General features: G+C 42.8%; 1 protein-coding gene across 1 annotated transcript in view; it reads right to left on the minus strand.

The window, feature by feature from the left end:
- Positions 1–1,512: 1,512 nt before the first annotated feature.
- LOC124034721 (probable isoprenylcysteine alpha-carbonyl methylesterase ICMEL2) overlaps positions 1,513–20,562 on the minus strand; it is a 33,061-nt gene continuing 14,011 nt past the window's right edge. The window contains exons 4-9 of the mRNA XM_046348208.1: positions 20,434–20,554; positions 10,469–10,681; positions 10,259–10,342; positions 8,571–8,712; positions 5,853–6,015; positions 1,513–3,162 (exon numbers count right to left, since the gene is read on the minus strand). Coding sequence (XP_046204164.1) covers positions 2,919–3,162; positions 5,853–6,015; positions 8,571–8,712; positions 10,259–10,342; positions 10,469–10,681; positions 20,434–20,554 — 967 coding nt within the window. The 3' untranslated portion in view covers positions 1,513–2,918. The remainder of the gene's footprint in view (positions 3,163–5,852; positions 6,016–8,570; positions 8,713–10,258; positions 10,343–10,468; positions 10,682–20,433; positions 20,555–20,562) is intronic.

Consider the following 20,562-nt stretch of genomic DNA (forward strand, 5'->3'; position numbering starts at 1 on the left):
AGGTTCATGGTCGCCTCCCTGACTAAGGCCCTTCTCCTCCGATTGCTCAGTTTGTCCGGGCAGCCAGCTCTAGGAAGAGTCTTGGTGGTTCCAAACTTCTTCCATGTAAGAATGATGGAGGCCACTGTGTTCTTGGGGACCTTCAATGCTACAGACATGTGTTGCTACCCTTCCCCAGATCTGTGCCTCGACACAATCCTGCCTCTGAGCTCTACGGACAATATCTTCGACCTCATTACTTGGTTTTTGCTCTGACATGCACTGCCAACTGTGGGACCTTATAAAGACAGGTGTGTGCCTTTCCAAAACATGTCCAATCAATTGGATTTACCCCAGGTGGACTCCAATCAAGTTGAGACTGCAGATGGTAATGAGCTGTTAGCAAGATCTGGTGCAACATATCACTTCTGAGATGTATGTTTTGTTGTTATATTGTCCTTGTTTTAAATAAACTTATTAAATCAATAAAATAATGACCCCACTACTAAGTGTCCCTATAATTAGAATTTACATGGCTAGCACAGAATGACTACAGTATAGTGCCACCACCCCGCTAGCACAGAGTGACTACAGTATAGTGTCCCTATAGCTGTAATTTACATGGCTAGCACAGAGTGACTACAGTATAGTGTCCCTATAACTGTAATTTACATGGCTAGCACAGTGACTACAGTATAGTGTCCCGATAACTCTGTAATTTTCATGGCTAACACAGAGTGACAACAGTATAGTGTCCCTATAACTGTAATTTACATGGCTAGCACAGAGTGACTACAGTATAGTGTCCCTATAACTGTAATTTACATGGCTAACACACAGTGACTACAGTATAGTGTCCCTATAACTGTAATTTACATGGCTAGCACAGAGTGACTACAGTATAGTGTCCCTATAACTGTAATTTTCATGGCTAACACAGAGTGACAACAGTATAGTGTCCCTATAACTGTAATTTACATGGCTAGCACAGAGTGACTACAGTATAGTGTCCCTATAGCTGTAATTTACATGGCTAGCACAGAGTGACTACAGTATAGTGTCCCTATAGCTGTAATTTACATGGCTAACACACAGTGACTACAGTATAGTGTCCCTATAGCTGTAATTTACATGGCTAGCACAGAGTGACTACAGTATAGTGTCCCTATAGCTGTAATTTACATGGCTAACACACAGTGACTACAGTATAGTGTCCCTATAACTGTAATTTACATGGCTAGCACAGTGACTACAGTATAGTGTCCCGATAACTCTGTAATTTTCATGGCTAACACAGAGTGACAACAGTATAGTGTCCCTATAACTGTAATTTACATGGCTAGCACAGAGTGACTACAGTATAGTGTCCCTATAACTGTAATTTACATGGCTAGCACACAGTGACTACAGTATAGCTGCATAGTGGCACACCATCTATTCTACTATAAAACTATGAGAACCTATTGCCAACGAACAAATCATTTTGCAGTTATTTAAAAAAATAAAAATAATAATAATAATTCTTACAATGTATTTTACACGTGTTAATAACTTTATTGAACCAATATGCATAACTATTAACAGCAGATATTCAACATGTTAAGTACAGTAACAAGGTTTTGGGTCAATCCAGGAAGTACTCCAGGAAGTACTCCAGGAAGTACTCCAGGAAGTACCCTGAAATTCCAATGACCTCCATCAATCCTTTTGAAAGGTTTACTTCCTGAATTGAAATGGAATCGACCCCAACGCTGTAGAACAATGTACTGAATGCATTTAATCACATGTACTATATAGTTGATGTCCTAACATTTAATTAAGCAAGATAATGTAATGTTCTCCTGGGTTGACCATAAACAAGATAATGTGCCCTGGGTTGACCATAAACAAGGTAATGTGCCCTGGGTTGACCATATTAATGCAACAGATTATCAGTAGAAAATATACAATAGAACTGCTATCAGTCTCTGTCCCAACTGTACCCTATTCCCTATGTAGTGCACTGCCCATAGGACTCTGGTCAAATGTAGTGCACCAAGTAGGGAATAGGGTGCAATTTAGGGTTCCACATGGTACACATAATACTGGCTATATAAGGGCGTGGCCAAATTGATCCGTGGAGAACGGAAACAGAATTAGAAGGGATTCATTTTGGTCCGTGCAGAGTGTGTCTGATTGGCCAACGTCTCCATCGACCAATCAAAAAGTTAAACTCATCTGAAACTTTTCTGTCCATGAGACGTTGACGGTACGACTCCCATCGGAAATCATGTCTACGTCATATAACGATATTTCTATAAAGGCGGAGTCTGGATATATACTGTATACTGGGCCCTCTAGGATAGCTCACAGGCATCCTAGATAAACCAATATTCTCATACACCAGACTTACTGTAGATCAAATATGTCAAAAGCATGTTTGGTTTGCCTGGTATCTCTCCTTCATCAGATCCAGCAGCTATTATATTAAAATACCATTCAGTCTGTTTATGATCAGGGAACTATCATGAAATATCATTCAGTCTGTTTACAATCAGGGAACTATCATGAATATCATTCAGTCTGTTTACGATCAGGGAACTATCAGAAATATCATTCAGTCTGTTTATGATCAGGGTACTATCAGAAATATCATTCAGTCTGTTTATGATCAGGGAACTATCAGAAATATCATTCAGTCTGTTTACGATCAGGGAACTATCATCAATCACACAGTAAAACACCAGAGGAAGAAGAGGAATCATTACTGAGATTAAAACAGAGCGATAAAACTGCTAAATGTTTTTAAGTCAAAAAGGTTGAAGTTCAAGGTATCATAATAATGCACTGAAAAAGATGTAAACGAAGAATTGCGGCACGTCATGAATGAATGAATGGATAAGTTATTGAAGTTAAGTTATAGTTTCCTTGTTGTGTAGAAGACCGGTCTAGAAGAACGCTCAGCAGTGACAGACCTGACCTATGAACTTGCTGTACTCCTGTTTGATGCAGCTGTACACTGTGTTGTAGAAGTGCCTGTCTGTCGCCATGAGATCGGTGACAATCTCGGTGTGGTCCATTTTAGGCATGAGGTACAGGGACACCTTGATCGAGAGGGAGGTGAGCAGCTCAGAGAACCGCTGGGAAGATGCCGCCGGAACTATGATGTCACTCGTTCCGTGCAGCAAGCAGAAAGGTGGCACTCTGTTAGAACCGGGAAAGAAATAAAATAAAAAGTTGAGATATTACACTGAGTGTACAAAACATTAAGAACACCTGCTCTTTCCATGACATAGACTGACCAGGTGAAAGATATGACCCCTTATTGAAATCACTTGTTAAATCCACTTCAAATCAGTGTAGATGAAGGGGAGGAGACAGGTTAAAGAAGGATTTTTTTAAAGCCTTGACACAATTGAGACATGGTTTGTGTATGTGGGTCATTCAGAGGGTGAATGGGAAAGACAAAATATGCCTTTGAACAGGGTATAGTCGTAGGTGCCAGGCGCAGCAGTTTGTGTCAACAACTGCAACGCGGTTTGGTTTTTCACGCTCAACAGTATCCCGCGTGTATCAAGAAGGGTCCACCTTATTTACATAAGTATTCAGACCCTTTTCTATGGGACTCAAAATTGAGCTCAGATGCATCCTGTTTCCGTTGATCATCCTTGAGATGTTTCTACAACTTGATTGGGGTCCACCTATGGTAAATTCAATTGATTGGACATGATTTGGAAAGGCACACACCTGTCTATATGAGGTCCCACAGTTGACAGTGCATGTCAGAGCAAAAACCAAGCTATGAGGTTGAAGGAATTGTCCTCGGAGTTCTGAAACAGGATTGTGTCAAGGCACAGATCTGGGGAAGGGCACCCAAAACATGTCCGCAGCATTGAAGGTCCCCAAGAACACAGTGGCCTCCATCATTCTGCAGCATTGAAGGTCCCCAAGGACACAGTGGCCTCCATCATTCTTAAATGGAAGACGTTTGGAACCACCAACACTCTTCATAGAGCTGGCCGCCCGGCCAAACTGAGCAGTCGAGGAAGAAGAGCCTTGGTCAGAGAGGTGACCAAGAACCCGATGGTCACTCTGACAGATCTCCTCTGTGGAGATGGGAGAACCTTCCAGAAGCACAACCATCTCTGAAGCACTCCACCAATAAGGCCTTTATTGTAAAGTGGCCAGAGGGAAGCCACTCCTCAGTAAAAGGCACATGACAGCCAGCTTGGAGTTTGCCAAAAGGCACCTAAAGGATTCTCAGACGATGAGAAACAAAATTCTCTGGTCTCATGAAACCAAGATTGAACTCTTTGGCCTTAATGCCAAGCGTCACATCTGGAGGAAACCAGGCACCATCCCTACAGTGAAGCATGGTGGTGGCAGCATCATGCTGCGGGGATGTTTTTCAGCACCAGGGACCGGGAGACTAGTCAGGATTGAGATGAACGGAGAAAAGTACAGAGAGGTCCTTGATGAAAACCTGCTCCAGAGCAGAACCTCAGGCTGGGGGTGAAGGTTCACCTTCCAACAGGACAACGACCCCAAGCACACAGCCAAGACAATGCATGAGTGGCTTCGGGACAAGTCTCTGAATGTCCTTGAGTGGCCCATCTTGAACCTAATCGAACATCTCTGGAGAGCCCTGAAAATCGCTATGCAGCAATGCTCCCCATCCAACCTGACAGAGCTTGAGAGGAACTGCAGAGAAGAATGGGAGAAACTCTCCAAATACAGATGTGCCAAGCTTGTAGCTTCCTACCCAAGAAGACTTGAGGCTGTGATCACTACCAAAGGTGCATCAACAAAGTACTGAGTAAAGGATCTGAATACTGATGTAAATGTAATATTTCAGTTTTTTGTTTTTAATAAATTTTATCCATTTCAATTACATTTCTAAAAACCTGTTTTTGCTTTGTCATCATGGTGTATTGTGTGTAGACTGATGAGAGAAAATTAACAATTGAATCCATTTTTAGAACAAGGTTGGAACATAACAAAATGTGTAAAAAAAATCAAGGGGTCTGAATAGTTTCCGAATGCACTGTCATCCTGCACAGTACAGTACAGCACCACCGCCTGAGTAGGTCAGACATATTAAAAACATCATCACAAGGAGACGTCATAGAAAAGTTAATATAAGTGAATGCACTGTATATAAGGCCACTCTGCAGAATGGGGGGAAGAACGAAAAATAATGATTTCTAAAAAAACAAATAAAGGTAGACTAAATGCCAATAAGTCACATTTCCTCTTTCCGTTCCCCTAATAAGTCACATTTCCTCTTTCCGTTCCCCTAATAAGTCACATTTCCTCTTTCCGTTCCCCTAATAAGTCACATTTCCTCTTTCCGTTCCCCTAATAAGTCACATTTCCTCTTTCCGTTCCCTAATAAGTCACATTTCCTCTTTCCGTTCCCCTAATAAGTCACATTTCCTCTTTCCGTTCCCCTAATAAGTCACATTTCCTCTTTCCGTTCCCCTAATAAGTCACATTTCCTCTTTCCGTTCCCCTAATAAGTCACATTTCCTCTTTCCGTTCCCCTAATAAGTCACATTTCCTCTTTCCGTTCCCCTAATAAGTCACATTTCCTCTTTCCGTTCCCTAATAAGTCACATTTCCTCTTTCCGTTCCCCTAATAAGTCACATTTCCTCTTTCCGTTCCCCTAATAAGTCACATTTCCTCTTTCCGTTCCCCTAATAAGTCTTATTTCTTCTTTCCGTTCCCCTAATAAGTCACATTTCCTCTTTCCGTTCCCCTAATAAGTCACATTTCCGTTCCCCAATTTGTTCTTCCACTGTGTATTTAAACACATCAAAGTATCATCAGAACCCAGACGAGATGGTATCAACTTTATCGTCAATTTTAGTACAACACTGCAACACCCGCATACCTTTTCAGTTGCTCCTCGCTGAATTCCTTCAGTAGGTGTGTGGGTGAATAATAAGGGAAGTTCTCTAGTCCGTTCATGGCTTTGTGCATCGTAGAGACATACTCCACAGCTCTCATCTGTTCATGCTCGTAGTGGTCCATTATGTTGTACACTCCACTTAAACCTGTACAGACAACAAAACACCATGTCAGAGACAAAAGTCACAGAACTTTAATTTATCTAAATTTATTTATATATATCTCTTCATTTAATTTTCTACGTTATAGAATAATAGTGAAGACATCAAAAGTATTAAATAACACATATGGAATCATGTAGTAACCAAAAAAAGTGTTAAAACAAATCAAAATATATTTTATATTTGAGATTCTTCTAAGTAGCAATCCTTTGCCTTGATTACAGCTTTGAACACTCTTAGCATTCTCTCAACCAGAGAACTCTGGAATTCTCTCAACCAGCTTCATGAGGTATGTGAAAAGTTAATTTGTGGATTTTTTTTCTTCCCTTGATGCGTTTGAGCCAAACAATCGTGCCGTGACAAGGTGTAAAACGTTGTGCGCCGAGTCGGGATCAAGTTCAGGGAGTGAGTGTTTTAATAACTAAACATAACACAAAAACAGAGACCGTGGATGGATGGCGGCTTTCACGTCAAACTGAAAGGCCAAAACACGGCATTTAACCATGGAAAGAGGTCTGGGCTGAATATAAACAGTGTAGTTACAAGCAAAATACTGGTAAAAGGACTATCCCAGTCTGTTGTCCCCACATTCTCAAGATGGCCACCATTGTTCCTGTTCCCAAGAAAGCTAAGATAAGTGAACTGAATGACTACCGCTCCATAGCACTCACTTCTGTCATCTTGAAGTGCTTTGAGAGACCTTACCGACCACCCTAGTTTGGATACCGCCCCAACAGGTTCACAGACGACGCAATCGCCATCATACTGCACACTGCCCTGTTCCACCTGGACAAGAGGAATAACTATGTAAGAGTGCTGTTCATTGACTACAGCTCAGCATTCAACACCACAGTACCCTCCAAGTGCATCATCAAGCTGGAGGCCCTGGGTCTCAACCTCGCCATGTGAAATTGGGTCCTGGACTTCCTGACGGGCCGTCCTCAGGTGGTGAAGGTAGGAAACAACATCTCTTTGCTGACCCTCAACACTGGGGCCCCACAAGGATGCGTGCTCAGCCCCCTCCTGTGCTCCCTGTTCACCCACAGCTGCGTGGCCATGCACGCCTCCAACTCAATCATCAAGGTTGCAGACGACACAACAGTAGTGGGCTTGATTACCAAGGTGAAGCTGGTTGAGAGAAATGCCAAGAGTGTACAAAGCTGTCATCATCATCATCATCATCTATTTTGATTTGCTTTAACACTTTTTTTGGTTACTACATGATTCCATATGTGTTATTTAATAGTTTTGATGTCTTCAATATTATTCTATTAATGTAGAAAACAGTAAAAATAAAGAAAAACCCTTGAATGAGTCAGTGTGTCCAAACTTTTGACTGGTACTGTGTGTGTATTAAATATATATATAAAACAAACTTTATACATCCAATTAGGTCAATTGAGTGATTATATTGTATGTTTATAAAGATCTATAAACATGTTATAGACATATAAGCTATGCAATAAAAATCTATAAACCACATATTGACCTGTATCTATAAACCACATATTGACCTGTATCTATAAACCACATATTGACCTGTATCTATAAACCACATATTGACCTGTATCTATAAACCACATGTTGACCTGTATCTATAAACCACATATTGACCTGTATCTATAAACCACATATTGACCTGTATCTATAAACCACATATTGACCTGTATCTATAAACCACATATTGACCTGTAACTATAAACCACATATTGACCTGTATCTATAAACCACATATTGACCTGTAACTATAAACCACATATTGACCTGTTACCACATATTGACCTGTAACTATAAACCACATATTGACCTGTTACCACATATTGACCTGTAACTATAAACCACATATTGACCTGTTACCACATATTAACCTGTATCTATAAACCACATATTGACCTGTATCTATAAACCACACATTGACCTGTATCTATAAACCACATGTTGACCTGTATCTATAAACCACATATTGACCTGTATCTATAAACCACATATTGACCTGTATCTATAAACCACATATTGACCTGTATCTATAAACCACATATTGACCTGTATCTATAAACCACATATTGACCTGTAACTATAAACCACATATTGACCTGTATCTATAAACCACATATTGACCTGTATCTATAAACCACATATTGACCTGTAACTATAAACCACATATTGACCTGTATCTATAAACCACATATTGACCTGTATCTATAAACCACATATTGACCTGTAACTATAAACCACATATTGACCTGTTACCACATATTGACCTGTATCTATAAACCACATATTGACCTGTATCTATAAACCACATATTGACCTGTATCTATAAACCACATATTGACCTGTAACTATAAACCACATATTGACCTGTTACCACATATTGACCTGTAACTATAAACCACATATTGACCTGTTACCACATATTGACCTGTATCTATAAACCACATATTGACCTGTATCTATAAACCACATATTGACCTGTATCTATAAACCACATATTGACCTGTTACCACATATTGACCTGTATCTATAAACCACATATTGACCTGTTACTCCTCTGATTGCCATGGTGATCTCTGTCTGCTTCTTGTCTTCTATAAAGAGCTCGTCTCGTCCCTCGACCATGAACAACACGGTGAGAGCTGCTAGGTGAGCCCCAGCGGAGTGGCCGACTAACACCATGTTATCCTGAAAAGACAACATAGTGGATATCAACTTAACTGTTTATTACCCACTTTACAAACTAAAAATGACCCGTTTATGAACGACTAACACCATGTTATCCTGAAAAGACAACATAGTGGATATCAACTTAACTGTTTATTACCCACTTTACAAACTAAAAATGACCAGTTTATGAACGACTAACACCATGTTATCCTGAAAAGACAACATAGTGGATATCAACTTAACTGTTTATTACCCACTTTACAAACTAAAAATGACCAGTTTATGAACGACTAACACCATGTTATCCTGAAAAGACAACATAGTGGATATCAACTTAACTGTTTATTACCCACTTTACAAACTAAAAATGACCAGTTTATGAACGACTAACACCATGTTATCCTGAAAAGACAACATAGTGGATATCAACTTAACTGTTTATTACCCACTTTACAAACTAAAAATGACCAGTTTATGAACGACTAACACCATGTTATCCTGAAAAGACAACATAGTGGATATCAACTTAACTGTTTATTACCCACTTTACAAACTAAAAATGACCAGTTTATGAACGACTAACACCATGTTATCCTGAAAAGACAACATAGTGGATATCAACTTAACTGTTTATTACCCACTTTACAAACTAAAAATGACCAGTTTACCAGTTTATGAACGACTAACACCATGTTATCCTGAAAAGACAACATAGTGGATATCAACTTAACTGTTTATTACCCACTTTACAAACTAAAAATGAACAGTTTATGAACGACTAACACCATGTTATCCTGAAAAGACAACATTATTATAACATTATAGCGTTATAGCGTTATAACAGCTTATTACACCTTTATAAACTATATATAGGGGGGCAAAAAAGTATTTAGTCAGCCACCAATTGTGCAAGTTTTCCCACTTAAAAAGATGAGAGAGGCCTGTAATGTCCATCATTCAAACGTTTTCTGTAAATACTAGCAATAGTGTGTGAAAACCTTGTGAAGACTTACAGAAAACGTTTGACCTCTGTTATTGCCAACAAATGGTATATAACAAAGTATTGAGATAACCTTTTGTTATTGACCAAATACTTACTTTCCACCATAATTTGCAAATAAATTCATAAAAAATCCTACAATGGGATTTTCTGGATTTTTTTTCGTCTAATTTTGTCTGTCATAGTTGAAGTGTACCTACGATGAAAATTACAGGCCTCTCTCATATTTTTAAGTGGGAGAACTTGCACAATTGGTGGCTGACTAAATACTTTTTTGCCCCCCACTGTATTAACTTACAGGTTAGTGTTTATTAACCTTATAAAGGGTATTGTAACACTATATTGTCCTGTGAATAGACAACAGACACAGGAGGGTGTATATAAACATTGCATTTATGAATAATCTTCAGTTAAGGGCCTCATAAAAACGTAACATCCCATTGCCGTCAATGCATTAAAGTGAAAATGCCGAATAAACAAGTTTGAATAGGCCTCTGTGATACACACCAACTTGTTACACTGTAATTGTGAAACCTGAATTCATCTACTGTTTGCATCGCTTACTTTGTCAAAGTTGAACTTATGGCCGTTCTCCCTCGCCCAAACGAGACAGTCGGCGATATCTTGAACCATACACAAAACATTACCCTGGGAAAAAGATTACAGTCATATTCAATGTGTACGCTCGCTCACTGAATATGACAGAGACTGTGTCCTTTAAATTATTATTGGTTTGTTTCAGCTCTATTGTTATGGACGTGGAGGGAGTCTTACCTTTGGGTAGGTGCAATAGTCCGGGCAGATCACCGTTGCGCTGAGCTCCTTAGCCATCTGCATGGCCAGTAGACAGTATATGGACCTCTCCCCTGAACCCCAGCCTCCCCCGTATATAAATACTACCACGGGCACCGGTCCACTGCCTGGCTGGCCCACCGTGGGAGAATAGTACAAGTCCAGCCGGTTGCTACGACGACCAAACGTGATGCCCTTAAGAAAGACGAGAGAAAGGAGAAGAAGAAGAGGCAGTGACGCTTTCACATTCAGTACATAGCTCCTATTATCACCACAGTCAGCTCCTATTATCACCACAGTCAGCTCCTAGTATCACCACAGTCAGCTCCTATTATCACCACAGTCAGCTCCTATTATCACCACAGTCAGCTCCTATTATCACCACAGTCAGCTCCTATTATCACCACAGTCAGCTTCTATTATCACCACAGTCATCTCCTATTATCACCACAGCCAGCTCCTATTATCACCACAGTCAGCTCCTATTATCACCACAGTCAGCTCCTATTATCACCACAGTCAGCTCCCATTATCACCACAGTCATCTCCTATTATCACCACAGTCAGCTCCTATTATCACCACAGTCAGCTCATATTATCACCACCCCCTATTATCACCACAGTCAGCTCCTATTATCACCACAGTCAGCTCCTATTATCACCACAGTCAGCTCCCATTATCACCACAGTCATCTCCTATTATCACCACAGTCAGCTCCTATTATCACCACAGTCAGCTCCTATTATCACCACAGTCAACTCCTATTATCACCACAGTCAGCTCCTATTAACACCACAGTCAGCTCCTATTATCACCACAGTCATCTCCTATTATCACCACAGTCAGCTCCTATTATCACCACAGTCGGCTCCTATTATCACCACCCCCTATTATCACCACAGTCAGCTCCTATTATCACCACAGTCAGCTCCTATTATCACCACAGTCAGCTCCTATTATCACCACCCCCTATTATCACCACAGTCAGCTCCTATTATCACCACAGTCAACTCCCATTATCACCACAGTCAACTCCCATTATCACCACAATCAGCTCCCATTATCACCACAGTCAGCTCCTATTATCACCACAGTCAGCTCCTAGTAACACCACAGTCAGCTCCTATTATCACCACAGTCAGCTTCTATTATCACCACAGTGAGCTCCTATTATCACCACAGTCAGCTCCTATTATCACCACAGTCAGCTCCTATTATCACCACAGTCAGCTCCTATTATCACCACAGTCAGCTCCTAGTATCACCACAGTCAGCTCCTATTATCACCACAGTCAGCTCCTATTATCACCACAGTCAACTCCCATTATCACCACAGTCAGCTCCTATTATCACCACAGTCAGCTCCTATTATCACCACAGTCAGCTCCTAGTATCACCACAGTCAGCTCCTATTATCACCACAGTCAGCTCCTATTATCACCACAGTCAACTCCCATTATCACCACAGTCAGCTCCGATTATCACCACAGTCGGCTCCCATTATCACCACAGTCAGCTTCCATTATCACCACAATCAGCTCCTATTATCACCACAGTCAGCTCCTATTATCACCACAGTCAGCTCCTATTATCACCACAGTCAGCTCCTAGTATCACCACAGTCAGCTCCTATTATCACCACAGTCAGCTCCTATTATCACCACAGTCAACTCCCATTATCACCACAGTCAGCTCCTATTATCACCACAGTCAGCTCCTATTATCACCACAGTCAGCTCCTAGTATCACCACAGTCAGCTCCTATTATCACCACAGTCAGCTCCTATTATCACCACAGTCAGCTCCTATTATCACCACAGTCAGCTCCTATTATCACCACAGTCAGCTCCTATTATCACCACAGTCATCTCCTATTATCACCACAGCCAGCTCCTATTATCACCACAGTCAGCTCCTATTATCACCACAGTCAGCTCCTATTATCACCACAGTCAGCTCCCATTATCACCACAGTCATCTCCTATTATCACCACAGTCAGCTCCTATTATCACCACAGTCAGCTCATATTATCACCACCCCCTATTATCACCACAGTCAGCTCCTATTATCACCACAGTCAGCTCCTATTATCACCACAGTCAGCTCCCATTATCACCACAGTCATCTCCTATTATCACCACAGTCAGCTCCTATTATCACCACAGTCAGCTCATATTATCACCACCCCCTATTATCACCACAGTCAGCTCCTATTATCACCACAGTCAGCTCCTATTATCACCACAGTCAACTCCTATTATCACCACAGTCAGCTCCTATTAACACCACAGTCAGCTCCTATTATCACCACAGTCATCTCCTATTATCACCACAGTCAGCTCCTATTATCACCACAGTCGGCTCCTATTATCACCACCCCCTATTATCACCACAGTCAGCTCCTATTATCACCACAGTCAGCTCCTATTATCACCACAGTCAGCTCCTATTATCACCACCCCTATTATCACCACAGTCAGCTCCTATTATCACCACAGTCAACTCCCATTATCACCACAGTCAACTCCCATTATCACCACAGTCAACTCCCATTATCACCACAATCAGCTCCCATTATCACCACAGTCAGCTCCTATTATCACCACAGTCAGCTCCTAGTAACACCACAGTCAGCTCCTATTATCACCACAGTCAGCTTCTATTATCACCACAGTGAGCTCCTATTATCACCACAGTCAGCTCCTATTATCACCACAGTCAGCTCCTATTATCACCACAGTCAGCTCCTAGTATCACCACAGTCAGCTCCTATTATCACCACAGTCAGCTCCTATTATCACCACAGTCAACTCCCATTATCACCACAGTCAGCTCCTATTATCACCACAGTCAGCTCCTATTATCACCACAGTCAGCTCCTAGTATCACCACAGTCAGCTCCTATTATCACCACAGTCAGCTCCTATTATCACCACAGTCAACTCCCATTATCACCACAGTCAGCTCCGATTATCACCACAGTCGGCTCCCATTATCACCACAGTCAGCTGCCATTATCACCACAATCAGCTCCTATTATCACCACAGTCAGCTCCTATTATCACCACAGTCAGCTCCTATTATCACCACAGTCAGCTCCTAGTATCACCACAGTCAGCTCCTATTATCACCACAGTCAGCTCCTATTATCACCACAGTCAACTCCCATTATCACCACAGTCAGCTCCTATTATCACCACAGTCAGCTCCTATTATCACCACAGTCAGCTCCTAGTATCACCACAGTCAGCTCCTATTATCACCACAGTCAGCTCCTATTATCACCACAGTCAGCTCCTATTATCACCACAGTCAGCTCCTATTATCACCACAGTCAGCTCCTATTATCACCACAGTCATCTCCTATTATCACCACAGCCAGCTCCTATTATCACCACAGTCAGCTCCTATTATCACCACAGTCAGCTCCTATTATCACCACAGTCAGCTCCCATTATCACCACAGTCATCTCCTATTATCACCACAGTCAGCTCCTATTATCACCACAGTCAGCTCATATTATCACCACCCCCTATTATCACCACAGTCAGCTCCTATTATCACCACAGTCAGCTCCTATTATCACCACAGTCAGCTCCCATTATCACCACAGTCATCTCCTATTATCACCACAGTCAGCTCCTATTATCACCACAGTCAGCTCATATTATCACCACCCCCTATTATCACCACAGTCAGCTCCTATTATCACCACAGTCAGCTCCTATTATCACCACAGTCAACTCCTATTATCACCACAGTCAGCTCCTATTAACACCACAGTCAGCTCCTATTATCACCACAGTCATCTCCTATTATCACCACAGTCAGCTCCTATTATCACCACAGTCGGCTCCTATTATCACCACCCCCTATTATCACCACAGTCAGCTCCTATTATCACCACAGTCAGCTCCTATTATCACCACAGTCAGCTCCTATTATCACCACCCCCTATTATCACCACAGTCAGCTCCTATTATCACCACAGTCAACTCCCATTATCACCACAGTCAACTCCCATTATCACCACAGTCAACTCCCATTATCACCACAATCAGCTCCCATTATCACCACAGTCAGCTCCTATTATCACCACAGTCAGCTCCTAGTAACACCACAGTCAGCTCCTATTATCACCACAGTCAGCTTCTATTATCACCACAGTGAGCTCCTATTATCACCACAGTCAGCTCCTATTATCACCACAGTCAGCTCCTATTATCACCACAGTCAGCTCCTATTATCACCACAGTCAGCTCCTATTATCACCACAGTCAGCTCCTATTATCACCACAGTCAGCTCCCATTATCACCACAGTCAGCTCCTATTATCACCACAGTCAGCTCCTATTATCACCACAGTCAGCTCCTAGTATCACCACAGTCAGCTCCTATTATCACCACAGTCAGCACCTATTATCACCACAGTCAGCTCCTATTATCACCACAGTCAGCTCCCATTATCACCACAGTCAGCTCCCATTATCACCACAGTCAGCTCCTATTATCACCACAGTCAGCTCCTATTATCACCACAGTCAGCTCCTATTATCACCACAGTCAGCTCCTATTATCACCACAGTCAGCTCCTATTATCACCACAGTCAGCTCCTATTATCACCACAGTCAGCTCCTATTATCACCACAGTCAGCTCCTATTATCACCACAGTCAGCTCCTATTATCACCACAGTCAGCTCCTATTATCACCACAGTCAGCTCCTATTATCACCACAGTCAGCTCCTATTATCACCACAGTCAGCTCCTATTATCACCACAGTCAGCCTATTATCACCACAGTCAGCTCCTATTATCACCACAGTCAGCTCCTATTATCACCACAGTCAGCTCCTATTATCACCACAGTCAGCTCCTATTATCACCACAGTCAGCTCCTATTATCACCACAGTCAGCTCCTATTATCACCACAGTCAGCTCCCATTATCACCACAGTCATCTCCTATTATCACCACAGTCAGCTCCTATTATCACCACAGTCAGCTCATATTATCACCACCCCTATTATCACCACAGTCAGCTCCTATTATCACCACAGTCAGCTCCTATTATCACCACAGTCAGCTCCCATTATCACCACAGTCATCTCCTATTATCACCACAGTCAGCTCCTATTATCACCACAGTCAGCTCATATTATCACCACCCCCTATTATCACCACAGTCAGCTCCTATTATCACCACAGTCAGCTCCTATTATCACCACAGTCAACTCCTATTATCACCACAGTCAGCTCCTATTAACACCACAGTCAGCTCCTATTATCACACAGTCAGTCAGTCGGCTCTCCTATTATCACCACAGTCAGCTCCTATTATCACCACAGTTATCACCACAGTCAGCTCCTATTATCACCACCCCTATTATCACCACAGTCAGCTCCTATTATCACCACAGTCAGCTCCTATTATCACCACAGTCAGCTCCCTATTATCACCACAGTCAGCTCCTATTATCACCACAGTCAGCTCCTATTATCACCACAGTCAGCTCCTATTATCACCACAGTCAGCTCCTATTATCACCACAGCTATTATCACCACAGTCAGCCCTATTATCACCACAGTCAGCTCCTATTATCACCACAGTCACCACAGTCAGCTCCTATTATCAGTCACCACAGCTCCTATTATCACCACAGTCAGCTATCACCACAGTCAGCTCCTATTATCACCACAGTCAGCTCCTATCACCACAGTTCTATTATCACCACAGTCAGCTCCTAGTATCACCACAGTCAGCTCCTATTATCACCACAGTCAGCTCCTATTATCACCACAGTCAGCTCCTATTATCACCACAGTCAGCTCCTATTATCACCACAGTCAGCTCCTATTATCACCACAGTCAGCTCCTATTATCACCACAGTCAGCTCAACTATTATCACCACAGTCAGCTCCTCCCATTATCACCACAGTCAGCTGCCAGCTCCTATTATCACCACAGTCAGCTCCTATTATCACCACAGTCAGCTCCTATTATCACCACAGTCAGCTCCTATTATCACCACAGTCAGCTCCTATTATCACCACAGTCAGCTCCTATTATCACCACAGTCAGCTCCTATTATCAGCTCCTATTATCACCACAGTCAGCTCCTATTATCACCACAGTCAGCTCCTATTATCACCACAGTCAGCTCCTATTATCACCACAGTCAGCTCCTATTATCACCACAGTCAGCTCCTATTATAGTCAGCTCCTATTATAACCACAGTCAGCTCCTATTATCACCACAGTCAGCTCCTATTATCACCACAGTCAGCTCCTATTATCACCACAGTCAGCTCCTATTATCACCACAGTCATCTCCTATTATCACCACAGTCAGCTCCTATTATCACCACAGTCAGCTCATATTATCACCACCCCTATTATCACCACAGTCAGCTCCTATTATCACCACAGTCAGCTCCTATTATCACCACAGTCAGCTCCCATTATCACCACAGTCAGCTCCTATTATCACCACAGTCAGCTCCTATTATCACCACAGTCAGCTCATATTATCACCACCCCCTATTATCACCACAGTCAGCTCCTATTATCACCACAGTCCGCTCCTATTATCACCCCAGTCAACTCCTATTATCACCACAGTCAGCTCCTATTAACACCACAGTCAGCTCCTATTATCACCACAGTCAGCTCCTATTATCACCACAGTCAGCTCCTATTATCACCACAGTCGGCTCCTATTATCACCACCCCCTATTATCACCACAGTCAGCTCCTATTATCACCACAGTCAGCTCCTATTATCACCACAGTCAGCTCCTATTATCACCACCCCTATTATCACCACAGTCAGCTCCTATTATCACCACAGTCAACTCCCATTATCACCACAGTCAACTCCCATTATCACCACATTATCAACTCCCATTATCACCACAGTCAGCTCCTATTATCACCACAGTCAGCTCCTATTATCACCACAGCTCTAGCTCAGCCTATTATCACCACAGTCAGCTCCTATTATCACCACAGTCAGCTCCTATTATCACCACAGTCAGCTCCTATTATCACCACAGTCAGCTCCTATTATCACCACAGTCAGCTCCTATTATCACCACAGTCAGCTCCTATTATCACCACAGTCAACTCCCATTATCACCACAGTCAGCTCCTATTATCACCACAGTCAGCTCCCATTATCACCACAGTCAACTCCCATTATCACCACAGTCAGCTCCGATTATCACCACAGTCAGCTCCCATTATCACCACAGTCAGCTCCCATTATCACCACAGTCAGCTCCCATTATCACCACAGTCGGCTCCCATTATCACACAGTCAGCTGCCATTATCACCACAGTCTCCCTATTATCACCACAGTCAGCTCCTATTATCACCACAGTCAGCTCCCATTATCACCACAGTCAACTCCCATTATCACCACAGTCAGCTCCGATTATCACCACAGTCGGCTCCCATTATCACCACAGTCAGCTCCCATTATCACCACAATCAGCTCCCATTATCACCACAGTCGGCTCCCATTATCACCACAATCAGCTCCCATTATCACCACAGTCATCTCCTATTATCACCACAGTCAGCTCCTATTATCACCACTGCCAGCTCCTATTATCACCACAGTCAGCTCCTATTATCACCACAGTCAGCTCCTATTATCACTACAGTCTGCTCTACATAATCAGAAAATAAATGACTATAATCATCCTCTACCACTATTCGTGGAGAAAATATTTTTTGAAAACCTCAGAATAAAAGATTTTTTAAACTCAGCAAAAAAAGAAACATCCCTTTTTCAGGTCCCTGTCTTTAACTAGATAATTAGTAAAATTAGTAAAAATCCAAATAACTTCACAGATCTTCATTGTAAAGGGTTTAAACACTGTTTCCACATGCTTGTTCAATGAACCATAATCAATTAATGAACATGCACCTGTGGAACGGTCGTTAAGACACTAACAGTTTACAGACGGTAGGCAACTAAGGTCACAGTTATGAAAACGTAAGACACTAAAGAGGACTTTCTACTGACTCTGAAAAACACCAAAATAAAGATGCCCAGGGTCCCTGCTCATCTGTGTGAATGTGCAAGGAGGCATGAGGACTGCAGACCACATGTAACAACACCTGCACAGGATCGGTACATCCAAACATCACACCTGCGGGACAGGTACAGCAACAACAACTGCCCGAGTTACACCAGGAACGCACAAATCCCTCCATCAGTGCTAAGACTGTCCACAATAGGCTGAGAGAGGCTGGACTGAGGGCTTGCAGGCCTGTTGTAAGGCAGATCCTCACCAGACATCACTGACAACAACGTCGCCTATGGGCACAAACCGACCATCGGTGGACCAGACAGAACTGGCAAAAAGTGCTCTTCACTGATGAGTTGCGGTTTTATCTCACCAGGGATGATGGTCAGATTCACGTTTATCGTTGAAGGAATGAGCGTTACACTGAGGTCTGTACTCTGGAGCAGGATCGATTTTGAGGTGGAGGGTCCGTCATGGTCTGGGGCGGTGTGTCACAGCATCATCGGACTGAGCTTGTTATTGCAGGCAATCTCAACGCTGTTACAGGGAAGACATCCTCCTCCCTCATGTGGTACCCTTCCTGCAGGGTCATCCTGACATGACCCTCTAGCATGACAATGCCACCAGCCATACTGCTCATTCTGTGCATGATTTCCTGCAAGACAGGAATGTCAGTGTTCTGCCATGGCCAACGAAGAGCCCAGATCTCAATCACATTAAGCACGCCTGGGAACTGTTGGATCGGAGGGTGAGAGCTTGGGCCATTCCCCCCAGAAATGTCTCGGAACTTGCAGGTGCCTTGGTGGAAGAGTGGGGTAACATCTCCCAACAAGACCTGGCAAATCTGGTGCAGTCCATGAGGAGGAGATGCACTGCAGTACTTAATGCAGCTGGTGGCCACACCAGATACTGACTGTAACTTTTGACCCCCCTTTGTTCAGGGACACATTATTCCATGTTAAGTTTGCTGAAAATACGCAGGTGACGTTTCTTTTTTTGCTGAGTTTGTAATACCAGAGAATCTTTCATTTGGCCTTTTACCCATTTTTCTCCCCAATTTCGTGGCATCCAATTAGTAGTTAACCCGGAGTTAACCCGGACGACGCTGGGCAAAACCCTCCGCTAACCCGGACGACGCTGGGCAAAACCCTCCGCTAACCCGGAAGACGCTGGGCCAAACCCTCCGCTAACCCGGACGACGCTGGGCCAAACCCTCCGCTAACCCGGACGACGCTGGGCCAAACCCTCCGCTAACCCGAACGACGCTGGGCAAAACCCTCCCCTAACCCGGACGACGCTGGGCCAAACCCTCCGCTAACCCGGACAACGCTGGCCAAACCCTCTCCTAACCCGGACGACGCTGGGCAAAACCCTCCGCTAACCCGGACGACGCTGGGCAAAACCCTCCGCTAACCCGGACGACGCTGGGCCAATTGTGCACCGCCTCATGGGTCTCTCGGTCATGGGTCTGTAGTGACGCCTGCGCCACACGGGAGGACTAACTAACCTGGCAACATTACCTTTTCATAATGATTGTGGTTTTCTACATTACCTTTTCATAATGATTGTGGTTTTCTACATTACCTTTTCAAAATGATTGTGGTTTTCTACATTACCTTTTCATAATTATTGTTGTTTTCTACATTACCTTTTCATAATGATTGTGGTTTTCTACATTACCTTTTCATAATGTTTGTGGTTTTCTACATTACCTTTTCATAATGATTGTTGTGTTCTGCATTACCTTTGCATAATGATTGTTGTGTTCTGCATTACCTTTGCATAATGATTGTGGTTTTCTACATTGCCTTTTCATAATGATTGTGGTTTTCTACATGGCCTTTTCATAATGCTTGTGGTGTTCTGCATTACCTTTGCATAATGCTTGTGGTTTTCTACATTACCTTTTCATAATGCTTGTGGTTTTCTACATTCTTGTACCAGGACTTCCACTGGAAGTAGAGTTTTCCGTACTGGAAGTATTTCAGCATCTCCAGCACAGCTCTAGTCAGACAGTATATCCTCCTGGGGAG

This window comes from Oncorhynchus gorbuscha, linkage group LG04 (genome assembly GCF_021184085.1).
Source record: "Oncorhynchus gorbuscha isolate QuinsamMale2020 ecotype Even-year linkage group LG04, OgorEven_v1.0, whole genome shotgun sequence".
NCBI lineage: Eukaryota > Metazoa > Chordata > Actinopteri > Salmoniformes > Salmonidae > Oncorhynchus > Oncorhynchus gorbuscha.